Source organism: Podarcis tiliguerta, assembly GCF_965153285.1.
Source record: "Podarcis tiliguerta genome assembly, chromosome: 4".
Lineage (NCBI taxonomy): Eukaryota > Metazoa > Chordata > Lepidosauria > Squamata > Lacertidae > Podarcis > Podarcis tiliguerta.
Genome location: NC_139537.1, coordinates 72,771,660 through 72,790,676, shown reverse-complemented (window position 1 = coordinate 72,790,676; position 19,017 = coordinate 72,771,660). Strand labels below are relative to the sequence as shown.

General features: G+C 43.1%; 1 protein-coding gene across 1 annotated transcript in view; it reads right to left on the bottom strand.

Moving 5' to 3' along the window:
• Positions 1 to 13,381, bottom strand: part of LOC310676849 (uncharacterized protein) — a 57,687-nt gene extending 44,306 nt beyond the window's left edge. Inside the window, exon 1 of the mRNA XM_083439026.1 lies at positions 13,355 to 13,381. Coding sequence (XP_083295152.1) covers positions 13,355 to 13,366 — 12 coding nt within the window. The 5' untranslated portion in view covers positions 13,367 to 13,381. The remainder of the gene's footprint in view (positions 1 to 13,354) is intronic.
• Positions 13,382 to 19,017: the final 5,636 nt, after the last annotated feature.

The following is a 19,017-nucleotide window of genomic DNA, read 5'->3' as shown; positions in this document are numbered from 1 at the left end:
ATCCAACACGTGCAGACAAACCAGAGCCCAGGCTGGATAGACACAATCCAACTGCAAACTTTACAAAGGAGTTACAAGAAATTATAGCCTTGCACTTAGCCTTGGACCTTAATTTAGCTATTTGTGTTGTTTATTCTGTCAGCAGTTGATTTATTAATGCCTGGAAAGAGATAGCCAGCATTCCATAACACACACACAGTGCTCTATGCTAAATAAGCCAGAAGCAGACATTCTCCTTTTAGAAAGGTGATGCTTAAAAGCAAACTAGGACCCACCCCATACACAGTTTCAATTACTCTTATTAAAATGAATATCACTATCAAGTGAGTCACTAGTTTGTTTTTAATTTTTAAGCCTTTATTAACATTATTAGCAGGTCACTTGCGACATAAAACTGAAGAGCAATAAACCACCGCAAGCTTAGATCTTGCACTTCAATTCTGGATAACTGAATCTTAGAATTGGAAGTAAGAACATTCATTACAGGAATGCAACTCACCATAGACCCCCATACTACTTTCATCTTTCACCTTTTTACCCTGGCCTTTGTCACTCCAAATATATATCCTGATTGCAAATTGTTTTAACAGGTTTTTTTAAAAAAAAATACTATTGTAACCTGGAACCTTATGGTTAAGGACAAATGAGAAATCCAATAAAAATCATTCTGCTTCTGATAATCATTGATTTAGCAACTAGAACTTCAGAATGTCCAACACACAATGTTGGCCACATTCAAGAGAAAGGCAAGCCATTGTTCAATTGATTCCCCTCCAGATGTAGGAGTGGTCAAAAGCAAGGCAAGAGTAAGTTAACAGGGAAAGTTCACTCAGCACCTCATAGTTACCATCACCCAGAAAATATGCAGCAAAGTCAACAATGTCCCATTTACACATTGCACCAAAATAGCAAACAATAACTTTAACTCTGTGAGAGACACGAAGGAACAAAAGAAGCCAAGGCTCACTGGATATATATAACTAAAAAGACTTAACACCATGTAATGGCATGCTTGGATTTTCAATCACTTATGAACTTTAAATGTATTGCCAATGCATCACCCATGAATCACTTAATAGTTCTGAGCGAAGACTTAACATACTAGCCATCAAGGACGAGAATCACTTGGTTCTTGTTTGGGGAAGGGTGGATTTAAATTGCCCACACCTACCAAGTTGTCATACTCAGAACAGACCCACTGAAATCAATGAATTTAGGTTAAGTTGTTGATTGCATCAGATGTGCTAAACTTTTGGCCCTCCAGATGTTGCTGAGGTACAGCTCCCAAGATCCCAGGCCATTGGCCATTCTTGCCGGGACTGATGGGAGTTGTGGTTCAGCAACATCTGGAAGGCAATTAGTTTCCAGCACATGACTTAGACGGATACAACCCAATGGGTGGTATTCAAGTGATTTTAACTTGGAGTAGACCCATGGAAATTAATGGACACAACAATTAATTTCAATGAGTCTACTCTGAGTTGGTTGAATACCATCCTATGTTTTTAACTCTATGTGAAGCTGCCTCCCTTCCCAAATTACTGGACCAAACCTATGGAGTCAGCTGCATTTGGAATAGGTATGGTATGGACAGAAATAAGTTACACATCATATACCAAATACTGCCATTTCCAAAGAGAGGCCTTGCACTGGGGGAGATCAGTTAGCATTCATAAATCTAGGAGAATTAAATATGCCATTTGGAGATGGGTTGTTGCCAACGGAGTCTAACAAGTAAAGGTGGAATTTAAAAAACTGATTGAGATTTTTGGTGCTTCCCCTCTCTCTGAAAATCATAGGGACTAGCAGCTTGTTAAAAGCAACCCCTTGATTCTGTAGAAGGTGCTTCTTTGAAAAGGAGGTATCTTGCCTGCTGTCCTTTTGCCCACTTTAGTAAAAAGTCTGAAAAATCCTCAAAGAGGTAAAATAACCGTAGTTTGTTCAAGGTAGAGAACTCTAGAGGATATTAACAGGCCCCAGTCGGAAACCAGTTTGGATCCTGCCTGTTTCTAAATCCACTCAGGTCAACTTCATAAAGGGCCTCTGAAGCCCATTTTGGAAAAGTGTCCGTCAAGGCAGGCTGCTGAAAAAAAGGGAAACAGCTCTGTACACATTCAAGACTGACAGCAACCTGCCTAAACAAGACACCTCTATAGAGGGATGCCCAGTTGGCGTCTGTCTGTCTGTCTGTCTGTCTGTCAGGGCTCCTCAGAAATGACTGCAGCTGAAGCTCCCTTTCCCTTTCTCCACCTGCTGATCTGCTCCCCTCAAAGGCGCCAGGAAAGGCAACGGCGAATCCCGCGGCGGAGGCGAGAGGAACCCGTTCGGTCTCTTCCCCGCGGCTCTTGGAAGAACCTGCTGCCCCCTCCCGCCCCAGGCCAGCCTGTCCTCGCGGGCAAGAAGAGGCCGCGCTGCCGGGTCCAAAGCGTGACTCACCCGGTGCCAGGAACTTGCCTAAACTCTTTCCCCACGCAGCGCGCTCCTCTTGTGCTCGAGAAAGAGCCGCGCAAGACGGCTGCGCCTAATCCTCATACAGAGGCGAGGCGGCGGCAAGCTGTCCCCCCTCGCGGACCCTCAACCCCTCAGCAGCCGATCCAGACCCGCGCGCCCTGCGCCCAGCGCCTTCTCCTCACCTGGACTCGTCCGGCCCGCAGCTTCGCCACGACTCGCCTCAGGCACCGAGCGCCGAGGGGAGCTCCGCCCCTGCCCGTTAAGGCGAAGCCCGCCCCTTGGCGGCCCTGGACGCTTGGGCGGGACGGAGGAGGCGGTGGGTCGTCGCTGCCAGGAGCGCCGGGGCTGCTCTGAATCACCCAGGCGCGGAAGAATGGACTCGGATCCCGGATCCTGGGGAACAAGCCGAGACTCGCGAGCTTGATCCTCACCTGCCTGGTTCCTCAGAAAGCAGCCCTAGGGACTGGCTGAGGATAAGAATAAAAATTACTTGCTGTTGTTGTTTAGTCCTTTAGTTGTGTCCGACTCTTCGTGACCCCATGGACCAGAGCGCGCCAGGCACTCCTGTCTTCCACTGCCTCCCGCAGTTTGGTCAAACTCATGCTGGTAACTCCAAGAACACTGTCCAACCATCTCGTCTTCTGTCGTCCCCTTCTCCTGGTGCCCCCCATCTTTCCCAACATCAGGGTCTTTTCCAGGGAGTCTTCTCTTCTCATGAGGTGGCCAAAGTATTGGAGCCTCAGCTTCACAATCTGTCCTTCCAGTGAGAACTCAGGGCTGATTTCCTTCAGAATGGATAGGTTTGATCTTCTTGCAGTCCATGGGACTCTCAAGAGTCTCCTCCAACACCATAATTCAAAAGCATCAATTCTTCGGCGATCAGCCTTCTTTATTGTCCAGCTCTCTCTTCCATACATCACTATTAATTCCATACATCACAAAAAATTACTATTATGTATTAAATTTGTGGACCACCTTTTGTCTGTACCTCTCAGGGCAGCTCACAACATCAACATGACAGTATGAAAAACCCAATAAAAATAAGAAGGAAAATAAACCAACAAACCACAAAATGCATAATAAAATTAAGAACCAAAAGAAACCAATAACCTCCCCCTCCAACAACAAAGACTGCGTTAGAGCATGGTGCTGATAATCCCAAGGATGCAGGTTTGATCCACCATATGGGGCAGCTGCATATTCCTGCATTGCAGAAGGTTGGACTAGATAATCCACAGGGTCCCTTCCAAGTCTACGATTCTATATTTCACATGTCCGTCAGCCCAAGGCCCAGGTGGAAGAAAAACCTTTTCACCTGCCGCCTAAAGGGGTATAATGAAGGCACCAGCCAAACCTCCCTGGGAAGAGCATAGCTACAAACCCATTCTGAAAACTCCTTTAACTGGATGGCACTTCTAATAAAACTGGCACCATTCAAAGTGCTGGGTTTGACCTATAAAGTCTTTTGTGGCTCAGGACCCCAATTCTCCAAGGACTGCCTCTCCCCATGTGAACCCATCTGGAAACTGCAATCATCATCTGAGGACCCTTCTTTGAGCAGGAGGTCTGGAGGATAGCAACAAGAGAAGGGGCCTTTTCAGTTGTGGCTCCCTGTTTATAGAACGAGTCTCCATTGGTACCCGTGGTTTTTCTGGGGGTACACAGGGGTACGCAGTACCAGCACCCCACCCCCCAATATTAAAAGTGTGGCACTTACTGTAAAAACTTCATGGTGAGTACCGACATTTTTTGTTTTCTTTTTCTTTTTAAAAAAAGCACTGCTTGGTACCATAATTACATTATCTTCTAGGGAAGATCGTTCATTCATTCCATCAGGCTTTGGCTTTTAATTATAGCCTTTTGTGGGGTTGGGCTGTTTCGATCTACCTTTTTAAAAAATAGAATTGTCTTTCAGATTCTTTTTTTTAAATGCTGGTTTCCATGTATGTATGTGTTTGGTTTTTGCTTAAAATATTATAAGACGCTTTGAGCTGCCATGCAAAAAAGCAACTAATTATGGTTATTAATAATAATACATCTAAAAAAATTGGGCCCTTAGCAAGCCCCATTTTCTTGGCTGAAGCAGGCAAAACGAACACAACCAGACTTTACTGTTAGTTATATTTTTTATTTGTGTCACCTAACCAGGGTTGGCCTTTAGGTGTGGGTGAACTAGGCGGTTGCCAGGGTTGTGGGTCTGAGGGGGCACCAAGTTGAATTGAGAAGCTGTGTTTGTATTTATCCTAGGGACAGCCCTGCATGTACTTCTCCAGTACTCCCTGCTACATGCGAACAAGTAGTTCTCACCAAAAAATAAAGTGAACAGGCAAAGCACCATGCTAAAATGTGACACTAGCATTTTACAATCTATACACACTTTATGGGAATCAGTGGGTGTTATTCCTAAGTAAATATGCATAATGGGAACAGCTGTACAGCTTGTCCCTTGACCCTTTTATGGGGGCTTGGACACATTTACCCTGTGAAGTAATAAATAAACAAAACGAGAGGTTATAATATGGGAGCCTGAGCTGAAAGTCTTGTACCCTTTATTCCCCCATGCTTTTCTGAAACTGGATACTCACTCAAATTCTGGTTAAATTGATAGAATATGCTTCAGGATCCAGTTTACAGCGGCAGGAATCAGCACCATAGAATGTGCTAAATGGCTTTCTCATCCAGATTGAGTAATGGAATGCAGTTGTTGCCACACTGGTGGTTTCTAAGTTAACAAAATGAAGTTTTCAGCAAGAGCTTGAACTTTTCCCTAGCATGGTACAGGATTAACAAAGTTTTCAGCATGTGGCATGCAGGGTTCCAGGAAAACACTACATTTGCTTTAAGAAGAATGTGGAGAAAAATAATATTTGCTGAACACTTGAGACAACTGTGTTTCGTTACCACAGGCATCCCAATTTATTTAACTGCTATGTAACTGTCTGGTTTGGGACAGTCAGTTTGTATAGAATATACAATGTAGAGCTTAGTGAATGCTATGAGGGGTTTTTTTCTTTCAGACTGAAGTACTACCCAAGATCCTATGTGCTTGGCCTCATCACTGGGAATCATGCAGTATGATGCTATGATAAATATTTTTTCCAGAGGGGAATCCACAAGCAGCTAAAAGCAGGGGCAGATCTACACTCATGGTTTTTAACATTAAGGAAAGGTTAAGGAATGGTTTTGATAGTGTAGATCGGGGTAGTCAACCTTTTTATACCTACCACCCACTAATGCAACTTTCTTGATGGTAAAATTTCCTTACCGCCCAGTGCTGCAATAACATGTGCCGTAGAACCCCCTACCGCCCACCTGGAATCCTAAAACGCCCACTAGTGGGCGGTAGGGACCAGGTTGACTACCCCTGGTGTAGCTGGACACATGACGTCCTCCTTTTTACATTCATAATGCATTATTACCTTGTCTTTTTATCACTTAATTTTTAATTATTTTATGCTGCCATATAGGTGAAACACTGCTCATATGTCCCTATGTAGTGTTTTGCCTTTTTTTTTTTACCGCATTCAAACTCTGATCCCTCCTCCAATGGTATTCAAGGGACAGTGGTCAGTTTCTCCTCCCATTTTTTTTTTTTTTTTTTTGCTTCTTCCATCCTAGCAGGGAAAGAAACAGCGTTTTGGAAAATGGTGTGGCCGGGTATTACTTACATTTAACCCCCCCCCCCAAAAAAAGCCAAGGTAATTAACAGGTATGCCCTGTGGCATTTTAGAGCAACATATCTATATCTTTCTAACAGGGGAAAGTAATGTTAAACAGGTCAGTGTAGATCCAGCCCAGGTGAGTTTCACCGATCAAGGTACTGAAACCAGTTGAATTGCAGGTTTACAGGTTAATTCCCAGCTAATCTGCCATCTAGGCATCTCCACCTAAAGAAGGATGAGCCCTCTAGACCAAGGGTAGCAGCTGTTGCACCCTCCAGATATTGTTGGACTATGACTCCCATCAGCATGGCTGGTGGTGAGGTATGGTGCAGGTTGTAGTTCAGTAACACCTTGTTGTCTTTCTCTGTCCTACATAGTCTAGACCAGGGATGGCCAACTCCCAAGTGACTGCAATCTACTTACAGAGTTAAAAACTGGCTGTGATCTACCCCTTTTTGGGGGGTTCAGATCAAAGTTGTTGAGTTTTTTTGGGAGGAGGAAGGCCCATTTTTTTAGGCATTCAGATCAAAGTTGTTGTTGAGCTTTTTTTAGGGAGAAGGAAAGCCCCATTTTTGGGGGGTGCAGGGCAAAAAAAATGAGCTTTTTTTAGGGGAGCCAAAGTTGTTGAGCTTCTTTGGGGGGAGTCAGTGATCTACCAGTGATCTACCACAGACGTCCAGTGATCTACCAGTAGATCACGATCTACCTGTTGGACGCGCCTGGTCTAGACGTTACTGGACTAGCCAACTAATTACTTTGTCCCCCTCCACCTCCCTGCTCAGTTGTAGAAGGACTACAGAGGAGGACGCAGGCAGCCAGGGCTGGTTTTAAGTAAGAATGCAGGCTGGTGGTCTCAGAGGAATCAACACTGAGGTTAGTAGAACAATATCCCATTTGCCCTAATGGTCCAGCCACCACAGGAATTGTATACCTGAAATCCTGGGAAGTCACACTGGGGAAGCCGAGCTAAGTGCTACTTTGTTAATCGGAAAGGCGGCCTATCAGTTGTTCAGGCACACACAGTGGAAATTGTGGTAACATTACTAGACTTCAAAGTATGTAGTTGTGCTGCATCACTTGGCTTGATTCCACAGCAAGAATGATAAACAGATGATTAAAAAAATGATTCCAGGAAATCAAGATTTGGCGCAGACTGAACATAGCCTATTAAAAAGTAATTTCACAATGCCCTTAACTTGTCCATAGCATTATTTAAAAGGTTGTGTGATAGCTAGTCATGTCCCAGATGTTTTTCTTGTGACCTTTATTCACTGAAGTAGAAATAGGCATATGGTTTTCTTTCAGACATGCTATAAACTACCAGTCCTACGCAGTTTCCTCACTGGCTTCTAGATTAATCTTATGCAGCTCTTGGGTCAGCACCCAGGACAGTGTACTGTCCGTCAAGGGCTTATTTTACTTCCTTTCTATTCAATTCTGGCTCAAGCCCCCACCCAGGAAAAATTGGGGTGCCATTTTGGATGGCAAGGTAGCGCTCTAGCTCTCTCTCTCTCTTCCAAACAACCTTATTTATTCAAATTCACAAATTATAGCAGCAAGACTAACATAGTAATATATTTAATAGAGCACAGAGACTATGGGAGGAGCACAACCAAGAGACAGTCTTGCTTCCCCTTCCACATGGTGGGAACAGTTGCATCCATGGGGAGCCAATCAACTGCTGGCCCACACGCACCTTTCTTCAGCCTCAGCATCACACAGAAATGTTGGAGCAGAGAGGGCAGATAATAAACTTGAATACATTTCCAGTCACTATGGGCAGACGGACATCCCATGTGGGGTAGTTGCACAGCAGCCTTTTCATCTGGTATGGACAAAATTTGCAGACTGATTTGTGCTGCAGAATCGAAACAATGTCCTTCCCAAACAAGTGCATTCCTGTGATTTTCATCAAGTATATTCCCGTTCCCCTGCCCCCAAGTGCTGCTTTGTTGCCCATTTTCCAGCCTTCTAGCACAACTGAGTAGCACTACCGTCTCAACCAGCACAGAGAAGTGGGCAGTGGCATGGTTAGTGGCTCTGGAGCCAACTCCTAGGAGCTAAGGTCCTTTCGGGCCCTCCAATTAAAAAATTGAGACACCCCCCTCCTCCCCCAAGCTAATGGGCATTGCCATTCAAATGGTGTGCATGCACCGTGTCTTGTGATTGATGATACTGTTAGGATCATCCTACTCTCGTGTAGGACTCTGGTAGAGACACATGCCCAACTGGCATATTCTCTCCCTCCTGGTCGATCGTTCAGGAGCTTCAAAAGCTTTCTTCAGCCCGAACATCACAGCAACTGATACCAAGAGGCATCAGCACACTTACGATCCTGCAGAGTGTTGGCAGTTTGAGTAACAGAACCCAGTAGCACAGCATTTTGGCTAATCTACTTTTATTTACATATAATACACTCGGAGCATTCTGACTTAGCTCCTTCCTCTTTCTCATCAGACAGCAAAGAGAAAGAAACAAAGGACAATAGTCCCACTTCACGGAACACAGTAATACAAACATCCTGTCTCTGTCACTTCCCATACTGTGGAATGAAAACATACACCGTCATGTGATAGACAACAATCCCATGACTGCAAACACAGAGCTGGAATCCTAACAGATTACCTGCCCCTACATATTTTTATTCAAGTTGGCACCCCTGTTTGGTGGCAGCCTATAACTCTGCCTTCCTGCATTATCCTTCATGGTGCTACTTCTTGACTTTCAGTAGCCTCATCAGTTTCACTTTTGGTTTTGCTTTGTTTTTTAATACAGTATTAGTGTTAGCACCAGCACTGGTGTCTGAACAAGCACACCAGACTGAACAAAGTTTTTTGAAGAGAAACCCCTATCTTCAGAACAGATGCAGTACTATATCCTTAAATCTTCTCATTGGGGGACCCTCCCTCCAAAATCAAAACTGCCAGACGCTTCCTGAGAACAGCGCATACCACTCTCAAGGAAGGGTCTGGCAAGAGCTCCTGAAATATGCCTGATAGGCCTTTTTCTGGCTGCCACCTCCATAGATGTCAACACAGGCATTTGACAGGCTATTCCTGACCCAAAATGACTATCAACCCCACTCATGATTTATGACTCTAGTAAGAGTTCCAGGTGACAGGGATTAGGATGGAGCAGACAGCATATGAGATCATTTGGTAAGTTCCTGCAGTAGTTGGGAAAAATAGAGCCCAACTCTAGCAGACTCCATGGGTGAACCAATTTTTTTTGGGTGGGGTGGGGAGGATGCTTCCAGGTAAAACAAAAACTGTTTCCCCACCTTTATTTATAGTGATTATATCATGCATAATTGCCACAGAGCAGGACTTTCCCTAAGATTACATCCCAAACATTTAATGTTCAAAGCTTTTCAACAAGGATCTGCAAACGTGCTCAGAGCTAGACTAAATTCCAGTTCCTTCCATGTGCTGTTTTGTTTGTTTCATACCCTCCAACATTTCTCTGGTGAAAATAGGGACATCATGGCAGTGCTATAGGTGAAGCATTCAAGCAATATATTAGTTTGAAGTCAGTGATTCATCTGCTTTTTTCAGTTCAATTTTTTTAAAAAAAATCACCTTATGAGGCTCTACATGGAGATTTTCCATGAAAAGGGACCCACCATGTTTTAGTTTCATGTGCCCCCCAAACAAATATATTTTTCAGGTTCTCCGGGCATGTTAGTAGTATGAGAACATAGATCCTTCTCGATCACTACATGAATATTTGCAGAAGAGGACAAAAAATGATGTAACAGAGAACAGAAAGCTGTAATCTTAATTACCTAGTCCTCAGTTTCACAACAAATTGGCAAGACATATCAAATAGATAAGAAAGTATATAGTCTGATCAAAAAGGCTATATTACTTTCACAGAATCTTTGTCTATGTCCTTAAGCATAGAATGAGAACTTAGACTTTAAGGTAAAAACTACTCCATTGTGGGGGAAGTTGCTGTAACAGTGAATTTAATACAAATTAAGGAAAACCAAGAAGAAACCCCACTCCTGCCTCTCTCTTAAAGGTAAAGGGACCCCTGACCACTAGGTCCAGTCGTGGCCAACTCTGGGGTTGCAGCGCTCATCTCGCTTTACTGGCCGAGGGAGCCGGCATACAGCTTCCGGGTCATGTGGCCAGCATGACTAAGCCGCTTCTGGCGAACCAGAGCAGCACACGGAAACGCCGTTTACCTTCCCGCCGGAGCAGAACCTATTTATCTACTTGCACTTTGACGTGCTTTTGAACTGCTAGGTTGGCTGGAGCTGGGACCGTGCAACGGGAGCTCACCCCGTCACAGGGATTCGAACCGCCCACCTTCTGATCAGCAAGCCCTAGGCTCTGTGGTTTAACCCACAGCGCCACCCGCGTCCCGCCTCTCTCTTAGTGAACTATAAAATATGGGGATGGGACTCATCTCCCCCCCTCCCCCGTGCTTCAACCCATGTTATTAATATATGAAGATGTAGTAAATTGACTCCTAGAAATATAGCCTATAAAGATGAAAACATCAAGCAAAGTAGTAGGCATCATGATACTTGGAATGTTATATGTATCTGTCTTTGTTGAGCTGGACCTGGTGGGTGTCCTTTGTCTGGTCTGCCTGGCTTGTCATTCAGAGCTGGTCTCCTCAGTGAAGTTCAGCCGCCATTTTGTCATTCCCAAGCAATGTGTCAATGTGAAGGTCCCGCTTCTGCTTCTCCTTCTCCTCCTCCTCCTCCTTCAACAAGCTACTTTGGTAGCTTCAGGGGGTTCCAAGCCACATGCTGTTGAAATCATGAGGGATTCCTCATTGTAGAGTGAGTGATACCACCATTTCAGACAACAGATAAATGAAAACAGAAGCCCCAGCAGTACTGAATTCCTGCCTTTCGCAACATGGCCATTACCAGCCTCAAAGATGATGATGATGATGATGATGATGATGATGATGATGATGAACCTGGCCACTGAATTCTGCACCTGGTCTTTTGGCTAGGATTTTGAAGTACCATTATTGGCTTTCCTTCATTAATCATTAATTTTTCTCAATTTCATAATTAATTCTCTTTTTTTAATGAATTGTGAGAAGGAATGTATATTGGAAGAGTGGTGTCTTTAGATGTATGCATGCTGTGTGCTCGTTCAAAGTGGGCACCTATTATTTCAAATCCCAGTATGTCATCAACCATGTTAACTTACATGAAAGCCAAAATCCACAAAAACGAACATTTCTTCATCTGATGAAAAGCTGCATTGCCTCCAGATTTTTCTTAATCGATTTGCTTTCTCAACACAGTAATAATAATTGCGCTGAGTTCTGAAGTCCCATGTCTAGAGTTTCAGAGGTCGATGTTGCAATGTGACCAAGATGCATGCCAAACACAGCCATCTTGGCTGCTCGAGGTTTTAACATTGTGCTCCAGCTCTCCATGAGCTCGTGCTTAAAAATGAGCAATTGAGCCCCTAATTCTTTCCTGAAGCCAGAGCCATCTAGCTTGGCTTGGGTCTGAGTTTGCCAGGCAGACCTTTGTGTTCCAGGAGCCTTCTTGTCTGGCTGCAATTCGCAATTCTGGCCTAGGCCCATATTTTCCAGAGGATGGAAATAATCAGTAAGAGCACCATCTTTATTTTTGGCAATGCCTGGTAACGTTCCCTTCACACCTACCAAGTAATTAGAAGTGAATCAGGAGTTGTTTTTGCTGTGAAACAAATGTTTTTGCAGGATGAAGGCAGAGCCAAGCAAATATGCAGCTTGTAGTTTCACTGAGGCCTCCCCCTGTTAGTAACTATTTTAAACAAAGTTTAAACTACTCTGTTTGAAATAGTCTGTATCTGAAGTATTGTTCAAGAAACATTATAACTAAGTAGTCAAGGACAATGAAAATGGTATTGCAGATGACCAATACTTCTCTTCTACCCCCCACCAAAATTAAATAAAGGTAGACTCAGAAATCTCAGCATAAGAAGATGAGAAGAGCCTGCTGTTAGTGGTTAGTGGTCTGGTTAGTGGTTAGTGGTCCATCTAGTACAGCATCCTCTTCTCATATCAGCCAACCATGTGCCTAAGGAAACAGAAGGCTAAGCACAACAGCACTTGTGATTCCCAGGAACTGACATTTGGAGGCATATCAACTCCAACAGTAGTGGTAGAACCTAGCCTTTGCGGCAATTGCAGATATTAAAGTATTGTGCAGCTTGAAGCAACTGGGTGCATAAAAACGGACTCCTTTTGGAATAAAACATTATCCAGACCCATCAGATATTATTCAAAACCTTCCTTGCATGACTTTCTTCAAAACAGAACAAAACCCAATAAATGTTACATCCAAACAGTTTCACAATATCTTGTCCAAACACATGCTCAGCGTCTTAAAAAAAATAAAATTGCTTATAATTAGAGCTGACAAACCTAGCTTCTCTCACACAGGCTCCATTAGCCTGCCTGCATTCCAGCCACAAAGGCTATGCAGATCCTGGAGAGGCACCTTACTCCCACACTGGCTGCGAACAAAAGACAACAGCTACCACCCTTCCAAGATGGCGAATTTGCAACTCAGTAGCCTCCCATGTCATCTAAAGTTAAACATCTCATCAGAATTAGCAGAAAACAGTAACAGTTATCAACCTATATAGAAGTTCAGTGAGCTTAATATAGAAAACCCCCATGTTAAAGCCTTCAGTAACACACAATCAGACATTCTCCATTTCAGTGTCAATTAAACAATTATACTTAACACTGGCTAGCAGTCATTTTTAGCCTTTTTCTCCATAAATGTCTCTTTAAAAAATTTCTATGCCACTTTATATTTTTAAGAAAAAATTCAAAGCGGTTTACAGCATATTAAATCAATAAAACATAAATAAAACAATCTGAAGAAAGTCAAATATAGAGTACATAGTCAAAGCAGCATAACAGAAAACTAGAATATTATCTTAAAGATTTTAAAATAAAACATTACAAAGGAGGTCAACTACAGAATACGTATTTAACATAGTAGGTCTGGGTGAGTCTGGTTGAGTCTAATTCTCTTTCAAAGCCATCCGATCATCTAAGCAATACTTCAAAGATAGTATTGAATCAATAGCAAGATGAGTTCTAGCTTGAGACAACATTTTATTAGATAGGGTTTGTTCTGTGTAAATGTATTAAGACTTTAGACTAAAGAAAGCATTCTGGAAGAAGAAGAAGAAGAAGAAGAAGAAGAAGAAGAAGAAGAAGAAGAAGAAGAAGAAGAAGAAGAAGAAGAAGAAGAAGATAGTTACCTTTAGTTGCATTTCTTTATTTGCAAAAGCAAGTCTTCTTCAAAAGGTTTCCTTTTTGTATTTTGAAAATAGAACAGTGGTTCATTTCAATTTGTTTGGAAGATTTCAAAGAGCACAGCTGAAAACAAAGATGTTTATGAGCACCCACCGGGTGATGTGGTTGAATGACCTGGTTTTGGACAAATGTCAAGAAGCAATCTGCTTTGATGTAGAAGCCATGTAAGAATTATATGCATGATGTGTGACTGATAAGAAGATGAAAACAGAAAAGTGCTGTTTTATAATGGCTCTGATTGCTGGCTCTATCAGCCTAGGTTTTGTGACTTTCCCAATTTTTCCAGAATAAAAGCTGCTTTATGTTAGGAATTCATGGGGCAATCCTATGTACACACTTCCCACTCAACACAGTGGAAATCACATCCTGGTAAATGTTCATAGGAATGTGCAGCTCAGAATTTAAGGCACCTTGTGTATATTATTGGCAGTAGCTATTAGCGACTATTCTGCTATTTGCAGTGAGCCATGATTTGCCACACCACCTTAGCCATGTGTAATGCATGCAAATGCACTGAAATAGTTGCAATGAGAGAAAGCGAAATGTTCTACCTGAGCTCCAAATAGCTTTGTGGGATCTGTGGCTTGCAAAACAGCTTGTGGTAGTTTGTAGGGGAATGCATTTCCTAATATGCATTTAATTGCACCCAGAAGGAATCACAGTATGAGAATGTAAGCAAGCTTTGGCAGATGATTTCTGAATAATTCTGGCATTTTTTCATGGCTGGCTCTAACAAAAGAACATGTGAGCAGCGTGTGGGAAACATATTTACTGTATTTCCTTACAAATTACAAAAAGATACATGACCTCATTCTTCTCCTGCCAATTTCCTCCCCATGTTAGTTCTCAGTCTATGTTCTTCAGCAGATTTATCACTGAGTTTAACTAATATAAACATCATTGCCATTTTGATGTTACGGCTAGAATTCAGAAAGAAAAGCACAGCTACTAGCCAGGATGCCTGTACTTTGTCTCTGAGGTTGGAGTAAGCATGCTTTTGAATACCTACAAACTTGGGCTCTTTGCAGATGACTTTATGGTCACAACCCCAGACCCCATAAACCCAGCAACCACATTAACCAAAGAAAAACGGAGGGACACAGAAAAGGGATGGTATCTACAATATATAAAATACTACTCTAAGACACTACAAATCCCCTCACCATGTTTAAAGACCAATGGGAGCATGATATATGGTACAAAATAAACTCCACCCAATGGTCAAACAGGTGTTCTAAACCACCATTTAAAACCAACTCAGTCTAAAGAAGAGAACTCACTCTGAAAGTTATCTATAGGTGGGTGGCGCTGTGGGTTAAACCACAAATCCCAGGACTATCCCAGGACTTGCCGATCAGAAGGTCGGCAGTTCGAATCCCTGTGATGGGGTGAGCTCCCATTGCTCGGTCCCTGCTCCTGCCAACCTAGCAGTTCGAAAGCATGTCAAAGTGCAAGTAGATAAATAGGTACCACTCTGGCGGGAAGGTAAACGGCGTTTCCGTGCGCTGCTCTGGTTCACCAGAAGCGGCTTAGTCATGCTGGCCACATGACCCAGAAGCTGTATGCCGGCTCCCTCGGCCAACAAAGCGAGATGAGCGTCGCAACCCCAGAGTCGTCCGCGGCTGGACCTAATGGTCAGGGGTCCCTTTACTCTTTACCTTTAACAGCACGGAAAAAAGACTGTTAGGCAGACTGGAGAGCTCCCACTTTTAGACATTTGTGTTGAAAGTGAAGAGATTTGAACTTGGGCCAGCAAGCAAAGGGATGTTGTGGGCAAGACTTGTATGACCTTTCCTCTCTCTGGCCCTCTTCAGATGAATACTTCCAGCCCTGCGTGGAGATGCTGGAGTACGGTAATTGAACCTGGAGCCTAGATGCAAACCAGATGCTCTACAATCCTTCTCCTTTTTAAGGCACTTCCTGATCATTTGGAAATCTTTTAGAATACTTACTGTATTATATTCTGATTGTACATGGGATTCCCATTGGTCTCCCATCTAAATCAGGCCCACACTTGCATAGCTTTGTTTGGTTTTTCGTTCCTAGAACATCCCTGGGTCAACCAGTTTGAAACACTGACTTTCACCACCCATAAGCATTTCAGTCAGTTCATGCTCTTGTTCAGCAGATTTTTATGTATCAAGGAAACCTCTTCAAGCAGCCAAACAAATAAATGAAGTCTGATACAGTTAACAACGTCTAGGAGGAAATGCCATAAGCGGGAGGCAATCTTCCTTCCGCCTTCATAACATGATACGTATGAAGACAGATACACAGAAACAATTGTCGAGTGATTTGGGATTATGTCGCACAACTGATTCCAGCTGCTTTCTTGAGCATCGTCCAATGGCAAAGGGAAACTCTGTTCCCAGAGATAAACCCGACACTTGAAAGGCTTATGAGCAGCCTAAGGACATTACTGTAATCCCTAAGGAAGGAATCATAAAAGAAAATAATCAAAAAAATAAAGAGCTGGTCAATTAATGAAAGGAATGAAAATCCATCTGAAGTTTTAGATGGAATCTGCCCACTCACACACAAAAAGTAAAAAGAATCAGGAACCCAATATGTGTGATCAACGGGTTTCTCCTTCATTTCAGTGGTGTCCAAACTTTTTTCAAAGAGGGCCAGATTTGATGAAGATTTGACCTTTTTTAGGAATGAAGTTGTTGAGCTTTTGAAAAGATTGAAGTTGTGAGGTTTTTTTAAGATTAAGGAAAGGTGGGCAGGAGCTGGGACCGAGCAACGGGAGCTCACCCCGTTGTGGGGATTCAAACCGCCAACCTTTCGATCGGCAAGCTCTAGGCTCTGTGGTTTACACCACAGTGCCACCTGCGTCCCACACACCTTACACTTACAAAATTAGATTAGAAGAATAATGTGGCATGAAGTGAAATGGTGTATTGCTACACATATTCTTAACCAAGCTTCTGTGTGGTGCCTGCAAATTATAACTATTGACCAATGATTATGCAATAGTTCTACTAATGAATCCCTATTGTACTGTTCTAATTCATTTGTTAGCTTTGTTGCCCAATTTCATCTCTGACTTTTGCTGTTGTAAGCAGCCTTACCTGGTTCAATGTCAGAGCATATGTTTTTAAATAAAATAAACAAGATTTTGTTGTGCCAGTTTCTGAACATTAGAAATCATATGTTATTTTTTAAAAGCTATTTAAAAAACCCTATGAAAATATGAAAGGTTGACTTCCTTACAAAACTTACAGTACAAGTAACATTTTTTCATTAAAACTGTGTGAAAATACTGAACAGCTTGACTTTTGGATACAATACATACTAGACTATGTACATTATGGGCATATAGAATCATGTTTTGTGGGAATTAGCTCCAAGGTAACATACTGTTTTACTTACAGCCTCTATACCTGCTCTACATCTCCTTTAAATTAGAACCAGTGAGGGGGGCCGCTAGGGGCGCCTTGGAAGATGGCCGACAATACCATCTCTCCAGCTCACACGAGGTAATTAAGAGGCTGATATGGGAGTAAATCAGCCTCCCAAAACTCTTCCCGGGGAAGGGAAGATGCAGCCTCGTTCGCGGTTGCCCACAAATCACCCCCGAGTTCAAAAGAAGGAGGGGGTGAGGGCACTGAACGGAAAGCCCTTGAGTAAGCTTTGGATCTCCCGGACGCTGCTTCTGAGAGTGACACTAGTTGCATTTCTTAAGATAAAATATTGGATATAAAAGTAATTGCACATGTTTTGAGCGAAGAAAAGGGTACATCAGCTGCTAATTAAGCCTGCCACTGAGAAGTTAAGAGTGATGGAATGGACTGTACAGAAGATAACATCAAAGAATAACAGCTATGTCGGTATGTTGAAACGGAACGGAAGGGGGGTGACTTCTTCTTCTTTTTATTATGATACTACCTAACAACCACCCCACCCCCTAGAAGAACCGTCACATGACTGATAGCTAGTGAGAATGGAAAATAAACTATGTGAAAATAACTAAAGGCTTTGTTTTTTGGGAAAATCTGGAAAGAAAATGAAAGGCTCTCCTGTGACGCAGTTCTTAATCGGGATCCACCATTATGAGACAGACTATGTTGCAAGATTGATAGTCAGAGGGGGAGGTGAGCCATTGCTATGTTATCATGTTTGGCTTGTAAGTTTGACTTGGCAAAATCTCCCCTGGAAAGACTGATTTATGGTGCAACTGGTCTGGGAAAATTAATGAGCAAATGCTTAGATTTTATTCCATCGGAAATGACAAAAATGGTGCTTGCCACCCGAGCAGTACTTTTGGATCAGTGTGTGATTATTTACTGCAAACAAAAGACTTACCAGCTATTTTTTTTAAAAAGGGAGAGCCTTACAAAGTTCACACAGAAACATAATAATGCTTGCCTTAACTCCCTTGTGGAAACAACTCAGATGTTATTAAGAAGAAGAAAAATAACAAGAAGATTGAAAGATGGGACTTGTGAATCCAAAAGCAGCAGAAATATGAGATGATTGGACCCTTACTGAACTCGAAGCATGGGAACCCCCAACAAAAATTTAAAATTTGGCAATATATTTGGACTTTTCGATATGTATTGGTATAATTTGGAATAACTAATGTGATATGATTGAATTGTTAAATGGAAAACCTAATAAAAAAATATTTTTTAAAAAAAATCAGAACCAGTGAGGGCAGTGAAGGTCCTGTGTGAGTGTCTAGAGGCGGTTAGAGGATGGATGGTGGCTAACAGATTGAGGCTGAATCCTGACAAGACAGAAGTACTGTTCTTGGGGGACAGGGGGAGGGTGGGTGTGGAGGACTGCTTGGTCCTGAATGGGGTAACTGTGCCCCTGAAGGACCAGGTGTGCAGCCTGGGAGTCATTTTGGACTCCCAGCTGTCCATGGAGGCACAGGTCAATTCTGTGTCCAGGGCAACTGTCTACCAGCTCCATCTGGTACGCAGACTGAGACCCTACCTGCCTGCGGACTGTCTCACCAGAGTGGGGCATGCTCTGGTTATCTCCCACTTGGACTACTGCAAAGAGCTCTACATGGAGCTACCTTTGAAGGTGGCTCAGAAACTGCAATTAATCCAGAATGCGTCAGCTAGACTGGTGACTGGGAGTGGCCGCCGAGACCATATAACACCGGTCCTGAATGACCTACATTGGGTCCCAGTACATTTCCAAGCACAATTCAAAGTGTTGGTGCTGATCTTTAAAGCCCTAAACAGCCTCGGCCCAGTATACCTGAAGGAGCATCTCCACCCGCATCATTCAGCCTTGACACTGAGGTCCAGCTCCGAGGGCCTTCTGGCGGTTCCCTCAAAGCAAGAAGTGAGGTTACAGGGAACCAGACAGAGGGTTTTCTCAGTAGTGGCGCCCACCCTATGGAACACCCTCCCATCAGATGTCAAAGAAAAAAACAACTACCAGACTTTTAGAAGACATCTGAAGGCAGCCCTGTTTAGGTAAGTTTTTAATGTTTAATGCTGTATCATGTTTTTAATACTCGGTTGGAAGCCGCACAGAGTGGCTGGGGAAACCCAGCCAGATGGGCAGGGTAATCATCATCACCACCACCACAATTATCATCATCCAGTCTTCCCCAGCTTGGTGCCCCCCAAATGTTGAGTAATAC